This window comes from Pteropus alecto, unplaced genomic scaffold (assembly GCF_000325575.1).
Source record: "Pteropus alecto unplaced genomic scaffold, ASM32557v1 scaffold52, whole genome shotgun sequence".
NCBI lineage: Eukaryota > Metazoa > Chordata > Mammalia > Chiroptera > Pteropodidae > Pteropus > Pteropus alecto.
This window is the reverse complement of record NW_006433941.1, coordinates 5,171,717-5,181,382: the sequence shown is the minus strand read 5'-3', so window position 1 is coordinate 5,181,382 and position 9,666 is coordinate 5,171,717. Positions and strand designations below refer to the sequence as shown.

Sequence of the window (9,666 nt, the reverse complement as noted above, 5' to 3'; positions counted from 1 at the left end):
AGAGGAAATGAGAGTGATCTGGGACTAATAAAAGCAGAAATGTAATTTGTGCAGATATACGAGGAAGGCGAAGCCTTCAGATGGGGCCTGAGTTTGTGCATTCCAGGCTCATAAACACAACACGGGGTGGGGGGGGGGAAGGGCAGAATGTGGGCAGTGGCCTCCACCTGCTAGGTGGGGTATGGGCAGCCTAGGGGAGTGTGCTTGCCTGGGGTAGAAGGGGCCACCCTTTTAGACAGGTCTGTGGTGGTCTGGCCAGCACCTTTTTCCTGGTCTTTTCTGTGGAGGTTGGTTCAGGAGGCACAGGACAGTTTATTTGGCAGGGGCCGCCAGGCCAGAACCCAGAGTGTCTCCAGCTTCTTTGGGCTGATGTGTCGCAGCAGGCACCTCCTGTAATGTTTGATCCAAGCCGCCGGGGGTGAGATTGAAGTGGGTCAGAAGGGCGGGCTCTTTTCTCCTTGTTGGGGATGCCTGAGATAAATCCAGGGAGAGGCGAGAAGGAAGGCCACTGTCCGCATGGGGTCTGCTGGCGTTGACATGACAGGTGGCCAGGAGCTTGCTTTGTGGGACATTGGTTCCCTCTCTGCAACCGCAGCACCTCCATCCTTGAATCAGGGCCAGCTGCCTGCGGAAGGCCAGGGAGGTGGGCTCCTGGGGGCTGTCTGGCTGCTCTGGGCTTGCCCTGCTCAGCTGATTGAAGCACCCCTCTGTCCCCCTCCCTGGTCATACCTTGACACTGAATGAAGAAGACACTGAATAAGGAAAGCATTTAGGTGAGATCCTGGTGAAGAAGAGGGGTGAGCTGGTCCTATTGGGGCAGTTCCTCCCCTCCCCTATTCCACATCACTCTGTCTCTTTCCGCTTCTCACATCTGCCTGTCTCTCTCTCTTCCCTGTTTTTCATTCCATTCTGATCCCTCCCATAACCCTGGAATCTTGTAACCCGAGGCAGGCCACCCCTTCTTTCTGAAAGGAAAATACAAAGTCCCCTGTGTCCTCCTGGGGGCTTGGGAAACGCAGGCTGACCTGAGCCTTGTTCTTTCTGACTCCCCCACCCCCGCTGCAGCTGGCATGATTGTGGGTAAATCCCGAGCCCCCCAGATCTCTCCAGCCTGGAGCATTTCTTGTTTCTCCCTCCCTCAAGGAGGGTCTTCTGGGGTGACCAGGTCCCCAGTCAGTTGGTAGAACCTGTAGCCTTGACTTTGAGGGCCTGCCTGTTTTGTGAATCCAGTTACTTCGGCGAAGTAACTGGATTCACAAAACAGGCAGGCCCTCAAAGTCAAGGCTACAGGTTCTCACTCTCAACCCTGTGGTCATTTCCTGACCCAGGATCCTACTTTGGGGTAGGTTGGACTTCACTGGGGCCTCAACACCTAAAATTGTAAACAGATGGGCTCTGGGCCTGGTATGACTTGGTCCTGACCGTGTGGAAGCCAAAGGGGCCAGCTAGGACTTACTGGGCTGCTTTACACATGAAGGGACTGTCCCTTATTAGCATGCACTTCCTCACTGTGGGCCGTGTAATCGGTTTATGCACCTATGATATCAAAACAGGAGTCAGGTGCCACTGTTCTGTGTTCTTGGGAGTCATAGAAGGAGATGTTTTATGCCTACAGTGGTTCGGAGGCCACTAATCGACGTCTGCTAGGAGGAACAGAGATTCCAGATGGCATGGAAGTGATGAGGGTGTGTGTGTGTGCGTGTGTGTGCGTGTGCGTGTGCGTGTGCGTGCATGTGTCGGCGCGCGTGCTTGGGAGCAGCTTCTCTGGGGCAAGAGCAAACCTTCCTCGCCCCTGGCTTGGCTGGGTCATGCTTGAGCACTGTCCAGCAGGGACTAGATTACAGGATCCAGTGGCCCCAGGGGACGGGGGAGCGGGAAGTGCTCTGCTAAATGATTTTGAGCTGTTAGAAGGGCTGGAAGTGGCGGGATGGGGGAGGGAGGGCGAACTGGCCACAGGGAGGGTGGGGTGGCAGCTCCCTGGCGACCTAGTGCTAGGCAGCCAGGTTTGCACCTCCTCCTCTCTCTCCCTCAAGAAGCAGCTGTCCTTGTCAAGGCTCAGGCGTCGTTGGTGGGAATTACAGAGCACACCTCCCTGACACAGAAGTTGTCAATATATGCACAGCTGGTGGGGAGGCTCAGGCAAAGAGGGTACTATTAAGAGCTTTGGGGAGAGGGCAGGGCAGGGATAAGAGTGAGGAGACAGGCTTTCTGAGCTGAAAGGAAATGGTCCATTTGAATTTCTGTCCTTCCATGCCCACCCTCCCCTCCCCATGCCTGCTCCCACTCCCCCTTCTCTTTTCATAGATAACCAGCCGAGTCATGCAGTCTTTTCGAGAAAGGTGTGGTTTCCATGGCAAACAACAGAACTACCAGCAGACCTCACAGGAGACATCTCGCCTGGAGAATTACAGGCAGCCGAGCCAGGCCGGGCTGAGCTGTGACCGGCAGAGGCTGCTGGCCAAGGACTATTATAACCCGCAGCCTTACTCAGGCTACGAGGGCAGTGCCGGCACGCCTGCCAGCACTGCACGCGGAAGCAAAGGACTGACATCGCAGCAGGCCCTGCAGGGGAGGCCGGCGTTCTCCAGCTACAGCGTCCAGGAGAGCAGCCCTTACCCCGGCCGATACTCAGGCGAGGAGAGCCTGCAGGCCTGGGGGACCCCCCAGCCACCACCACCCCAGCCACAGCCCCTGCCAGGGGGCGTGGGAAAATATGATGAGAACTTGATGAAAAAGACAGCAGTGCCCCCAGGCAGGCAGTACCCAGAGCAGGGTACTCAGCTGCCCTTTCGGACTCACTCCCTGCACCTCCAGCCCCAGCTGCCACAGCCTCAGCAGCCCCTGGCCTACCCTAAGCTCCAGAGGCAGAAACTGCAGAATGATATTGCCTCACCTCTGCCCTTTCCCCAGAGCGGCCACTTTCCCCAGCAGTCGCAGTCCTTCCCCACCTCCTCCACCTACTCCTCTACTGGCCAGGGTGGTGGGCAGGGGGCCCACTCCTATAAGAGTTGCACAGCACCGTCTGCTCAGCCACACGACAGGCCGCTGACTGCTAGCACCAGCCTGGCCTCAGGGCAGCGAGTCCAGAATCTTCATGCCTATCAGTCCAGCCGTCTCAGCTATGACCAGCAGAAGCAGCAGCAACAGCAAGCCCTTCAGAGCCGGCACCATGCCCAGGAAACCCTCCATTACCAAAATCTCGCCAAGTACCAACACTACGGGCAGCAAGGCACAGGCTACTGCCAGCCAGACTCAGCCGTCAGGACCCCAGAGCAGTACTACCAGACCTTCAGCCCCAGCTCCAGCCACTCACCTGCACGCTCCGTGGGCCGTTCACCTTCCTACAGCTCCACCCCTTCACCACTGATGCCAAACCTGGAGAACTTTACCTACAACCAGCAGCCTCTCAGCACCGGGGCCTTTCCCACAGGTATCACCGACCACAGTCACTTCATGCCCTTGCTCAACCCCTCCCCCACTGATGCCACCAGCTCTGTGGACACCCAGGCCGGCAACTGCAAGCCGCTGCAAAAGGACAAGCTCCCCGAGAACCTGCTGTCAGATCTCAGCCTGCAGAGCCTCACAGCCCTGACCTCACAGGTGGAGAACATCTCCAACACGGTGCAACAGCTGCTGCTCTCCAAGGCTGCCGTGCCACAGAAGAAGGGTGTCAAGAACCTGGTTTCCAGGACCCCAGAGCAGCACAAAAGCCAGCACTGCAGCCCAGAGGGCAGTGGCTACTCAGCTGAACAGGCAGGCACACCACTGTCGGAGCCACTGAGCAGCACGCCGCAGTCCAGCCACGCCGAGCCACCCGAGGCCGACTACCTGAGTGGCTCTGAGGACCCACTGGAGCGCAGCTTCCTCTACTGCAACCAGGCCCGCAGCAGTCCTGCCAGGGTCAACAGCAACTCGAAGACCAAGCCTGAGTCTGTGTCCACCTGTTCCGTGACCTCACCTGATGACATGTCCACCAAGTCCGATGACTCCTTCCAGAGCCTGCACAGCAGCCTGCCACTTGACAGCTTCTCCAAGTTTGTGGCAGGTGAGCGGGAATGCCCACGGCTGCTGCTCAGCGCCCTGGCACAGGAGGACCTGGCTTCTGAAATCCTGGGGCTACAGGAGGCCATCGGTGAAAAGGGTGACAAGGCCTGGGCCGACACGCCTAGCCTGGCCAAGGACACCAATAAGCCACCTTTCTCACTGGAGAACCACAGCACCTGCCTGGACTCTGTGGCCAAGAACGCATGGCCACGACCAGGGGAGCCAGAGGCCCTGCCCGAGTCCTTGCAGCTAGACAAGGGCAGCAACACCAAGGACTTCAGCCCAGGGTTGTTTGAAGACCCTTCCATGGGCTTTGTTACCCCCGACCCCAAGAAGACAGCTGGTCCCCTCACTTTTGGTACCAAGCCCACCCTTGGGGCTGCCACTTCAGACCCCACTGCAGCAGCTTTTGACTGCTTCCCAGACACAACCACTGCCAGCTCAGCAGACAGTGCCAACCCCTTTGCCTGGCCTGAGGAAAACCTCGGAGATGCTTGTCCCCGGTGGGGGCTGCACCCCAGTGAACTCACCAAGGGCCTAGAGCAAGGCGGAAAGGCCTCGGACAGCATCGGCAAGGAGAACACTCATGAGGCTTCCACTTGCCTGGGCTTCCAGGAGGAAGAGCCCCCTGGGGAGAAGGCTGCTGTGCCCCGGGACTCCAAGCAGGAGGAGGCAGGGGGCGTGAAGGAGGAGGCAGGAGGGCTGCTGCAGTGTCCTGAGGTAGGCAAGGCTGACAGATGGCTGGAAGACAGCCGGCACTGCTGCTCTGCCTCTGACTTTGGGGACCTCCCGTTGCTGCCACCCACCAGTAGGAAGGAGGACCTGGAGGCCGAGGAGGAGTACTCGTCCCTGTGTGAGCTCCTGGGCAGCCCTGAGCAGAGGCCCAGCATGCAGGACCCACTGTCACCAAAGGCCCCACTGATGTGCACCAAGGAGGAAGTGGAGGAGGTGCTGGATCCCAAGGCCAGCTGGGGCTCCCCATGCCACCTCTCTGGGGAGTCGGTAATCTTGTTGGGCCCTACTGTGGGCACTGAGTCAAAGGTCCAGAGCTGGTTTGAGTCCTCCCTGTCCCACATGAAGCCCAGGGAAGAAGGGCCTGATGGGGCACTGGCTCCGGGAGACCCTACCACCCTGACCTCGGATGCCTCCTTGGCCCAGAAGCCAAATAAGCCTGCTGTGCCCGAGACACCCATTGCTAAGAAAGAACCTGTGCCACGTGGCAAAAGTTTACGGAGCCGGCGGGTGCACCGGGGGCTTCCTGAGGCCGAGGACTCCCCATGCAGGGCACCAGCTCTGCCCAAAGACCTCCTGCTTCCTGAATCCTGCACAGGGCCACCCCAGGGACAGATGGACGGGGCAGGGGCCCCGGGCCGGGGGGCCTCAGAAGGGCTTCCTAGAATGTGCACCCGTTCTTTCACGGCCCTGAGCGAGCCCCGTACACCTGGACCCCCGGGACTGACCACCACCCCAGCCCCCCCAGACAAACTGGGGGGCAAGCAGCGAGCTGCCTTCAAGTCAGGCAAGCGGGTGGGGAAGCCCTCCCCTAAAGCAGCATCCAGCCCCAGTAACCCAGCCGCCCTGCCCGTGGCCTCCGACAGCAGTCCTATGGGCTCCAAGACCAAGGAGACAGACTCTCCTGGCACTCCCGGCAGAGACCAGCGCTCTATGATCCTTCGGTCCCGCACCAAAACCCAGGAGGTCTTCCACTGCAAGCGGCGGCGGCCCTCAGAAAGCCGGGTCCCCAACTGCCGTGCTGCCAAAAAGCTCCTTGCCAACGACCATCTGCCTACCACATTCAAGGTCTCCTGCAGCCCCCAGAAGGAGGGCAGGGCCAGCCAGCGGGCAAGAGTCCCCAAGCCCGGTGCAGGCAGCAAGCTCTCTGATAGGCCCCTTCACACACTCAAAAGAAAGTCGGCCTTCATGGCACCAGTCCCCACCAAGAAGCGAAACCTGGTCTTACGGAGCAGCAGCGGCAGCAGCAGCAGCGGCAGCGGGGTGGACATGAAGGAGGAGCCGGCTGAGGGCTCCCTGACCCTCTTCAAGAGGATATCTTCTCCCAAGAAAGCCAAGCCCACCAAGGGCAATGGTGAGCCCACTGAGAAGCCCCTGCCCCCAGAAACCCCCGACACCTGCCTCAAGCTGGCCTCGAGGGCAGCCTTCCAGGGGGCCATGAAGACCAAGGTGCTGCCTCCCCGGAAAGGTCGGGGTCTGAAGCTGGAAGCCATCGTGCAGAAGATCACCTCACCCAGCCTGAAGAAGTTCGCATGCAAAGTGCCGGGGACCCCTTCTGGAAATCCTCTGAGCCCATCCCTCTCTGAGAAGGACCGTGGGTTCAAGAGCACTGGGGGCAGCCCGGTGGGAGCAGAAGAAGGTCTCTTAAACGTGGGCACCGGGCAGAAGCTCCCAGCAACTTCGGGGACTGACCCGTTATGCAGAAATACCCCCAACAGATCCTTAAAAGGCAAACTCATAAACAGTAAGAAATTGTCCTCAACTGACTGTTTCAAAACTGAGGCCTTCATGTCCCCAGAGGCCCTGCCGCCCAGGGGGACTGCCCTGGCGCCTAAGAAGAGAAGCCGGAAAGGCAGGGCTGGAGCCCTGGGACTCCCTAAAGGCCCTCTAGAGAAGCGGCCGCATCTTGGCCCTACTCTGCTCCTGAATCCCCGAGACAGGGCCAATGGCATGCAGGATGGCAGTGAGGACAGCTCTGGTGGAGGAGGCAAGAAGCCAAAGATGGAGGAGCTGGGCTTGGCCTCCCAGCCGCCTGAGGGCCGGCCCTGCCAGCCCCAGATGAGAGCACAGAAGCAGCCAGGCCACGCCAACTACAGCAGCTATTCCAAGCGAAAGCGCCTCACCCGGGGCCGGGCCAAGAACACCAACTCTTCACCCTGTAAGGGGCGTGCCAAGCGGCGGAGGCAGCAGCAGGTGCTGCCCCTGGATCCTGCAGAGCCTGAAATCCGCCTCAAGTACATTTCCTCATGCAAGCGGCTGCGGGCAGACAGCCGCACCCCGGCCTTCTCGCCCTTTGTGCGGGTTGAGAAGCGAGATGCATTCACCACTGTATGCACTGTTGTCAACTCTCCTGGAGAGGAACCCAAGCCCCACAAAAAACCTTCGTCTTCTGCCTCCTCTTCCTCATCTTCATCTTCCCTGGATGCGGCCGGGGCCTCCCTAGCCACGCTCCCTGGAGGTTCTGTCCTGCAGCCACGTCCCTCCCTGCCCCTCTCCTCCACCATGCATCTGGGGCCTGTGGTTTCCAAAGCCCTGAGTACCTCTTGCCTTGTTTGCTGCCTCTGCCAAAACCCGGCCAACTTTAAGGACCTCGGGGACCTCTGTGGGCCCTACTACCCTGAACACTGCCTCCCCAAAAAGAAGCCAAAACTCAAGGAGAAGGTGCGGCCAGAGGGCATCTGTGAGGAGGCCTCACTGCCCCTGGAGAGAACATTCAAAGGCCTCGAGTGCGCAGCTGCTGTTGCCATTGGAAAACCCCCCAAATCAGATGGCCCAGCTGACCCAACCAAGCAGGGCTCACTGCGCACCAGTGCTCGGGGCCTGTCCCGGAGGCTACAGAGTTGCTACTGCTGTGATGGTCGGGGGGACGGTAGTGAGGAGGTAGCCCCAGCCGACAAGAGTCGCAAGCATGAGTGCAACAAGGAGGCACCATCAGAGCCTGGTGGGGACACCCAGGAGCACTGGGTGCATGAGGCCTGTGCCGTGTGGACGGGCGGGGTCTACCTGGTGGCCGGGAAGCTCTTTGGGCTACAGGAGGCCATGAAGGTGGCTGTGGACATGGTAAGAGGCCAGTCCAGCTGGAATGGGGAGCTTAGGTTCCACATGACAGGCAGGCAGGCAGTCGGGGAGCCTTTTTATCTCTCTAGCACTATAATTTAGGCCAAACATACAGTGACAAATTAATACCTGGGGAATTTGGGTGGAGTTAAAGCATTCCCCAGGCTGAGGCAGGACACACGTTGTCCCGGACTTCCTACTGCAGCCACTCTCAGCCTGCCCAGCCCATTGGCCACCACATATTCACCTGGCATCCTCCAGCTCCAGGGCCCACCTGACCTCATCTGCTTGTGTAATCAGCTGAGATGCTGATGTTGAAGCCCCAGAGGATAAGGGGCCTCCTAAATTGAATATCAGGGCATCCTGTAAAAGCAGGCTGCCCAAGCTTGGGGTACCTCTTAGATGGAGCTGGGGGCTTAGGGGACAAGCCCCTCAATACAAAGTTGGAATGTGTCCCCTTTGCAGGACAGCCCCCAGGACCACACTGCCCTCGTCGAGTAGGGTGGTCCAGGGATTTCTCACAAATGGTCCTAAAATGCCCCTGGAGGGGCTCTAGTCACTGAAGTCTATGAGCAAGAACTTGGGCTGGCTTCTTGGTTCAGATGCCAGCTGCCCTTCACTCTGTCCGAGACTTAACCTCTCTGTGCCTCCATTTCCCCACCTCTGAGGTGGGCATATTAGTTCCCAGCACAGAGGGGCTGTGAGGATTAAATGAGTTAATATCCATGAAAGTTATTCAAGCCGTGCCTGACCCGTCTGAGTGCTGTTGACATTCCTGAGCTAGAACCAGTGACAGTGGCAGAGGCCATGTCACCACCCACAGTGTTCCCTGCCACTTAGGTTACCATGGGGCTGTCATTCCTCACACTTCCTTCTGAGGAGTGCAGAGGATGTGAGAGCAAACAAGAGCCAGGAGGCCATTCAGAGCCTCGAAGACCTGGCAGTAGTCAGCAGAAGGTACCTGGAACAGGGTAATGGTCAAAGGGTAAAGTCAGCATTCTTTCCCTGAGGCTTGTGCTCCTGCCCCCACCCCCTGACACACACATTCATGGACATTCTACTGTAAAGCGACACTCCCTGGCACTACAGCACTACCCCAACCCTGCCTCTGGGGACCCTCGCCCTTGCCCACTCATCCCCACCTCCCCATGGCTGCCCCTTCCCACTACCTGCATACTTGATCCTTTGCTTCCACCACCCATCAACCCCAGCCACTCTGACCACCCCCTGTGCTAACTGTCCATTATGGGGCTATTGTGGATGGATGGCTGCAGCCATCAGGTGCTGCCAATGCTTCCCTGTCTCCCACACTTGACCTTCCACTGCCTGGGGATACTTAGAGACCTCTCCATGCCCAGATGTCCCACTCATTGGCCTCCAGCCTGACTGAGGAAACCCAGACCCAACAGGACACCTGCTACTTCCCCAAACCCCCTCCAGGCCCATAGGCCCTGGAGCTCTCCCTTCCCTTCTCAATTATTATTTACCTCCCTCATGCTATCTCTACTTTTCTCTCTGTCACCAGCACCTTCTCAGCCATCTTGAAATAAGTTCAAGTCTCTCCTATCATTGAAAATTTAATACTAATCCTCAGATCCCCAGCCCCAGCTTGCTGCCTACCCTGCCTACTCCTACTCCCACTGCTCATAGCCTGGCTTCCGAAAGCATCCATAGCTCTGTGTGCTTGCCTGGCTCTCAGCAAGCCCTCCGTCCCCTGACATGCACACCCCACCAATAGCATCTCCCTGCCTCACCCGAGGCAGCTCAGGCATGATCTGAAGGACTTCCCTGCCAGAGAGATGGTCCTGGGCCTTGCCCAGGGGGCTGGCAGCC

At 58.7% G+C, this 9,666-nt stretch overlaps 1 protein-coding gene across 5 annotated transcripts in view; it reads left to right on the top strand.

The window, feature by feature from the left end:
* Positions 1-9,666, top strand: part of RAI1 (retinoic acid induced 1) — a 119,087-nt gene that overhangs the window by 99,761 nt on the left and 9,660 nt on the right. For all 5 annotated transcript variants that reach the window (XM_025044342.1, XM_025044344.1, XM_025044341.1 and 2 more), the window contains one exon: positions 2,305-7,836. In XM_025044342.1, coding sequence (XP_024900110.1) covers positions 2,320-7,836 — 5,517 coding nt within the window. In that variant the 5' untranslated portion in view covers positions 2,305-2,319. Of the gene's footprint in view, positions 1-2,304; positions 7,837-9,666 lie in introns of those variants that run through there.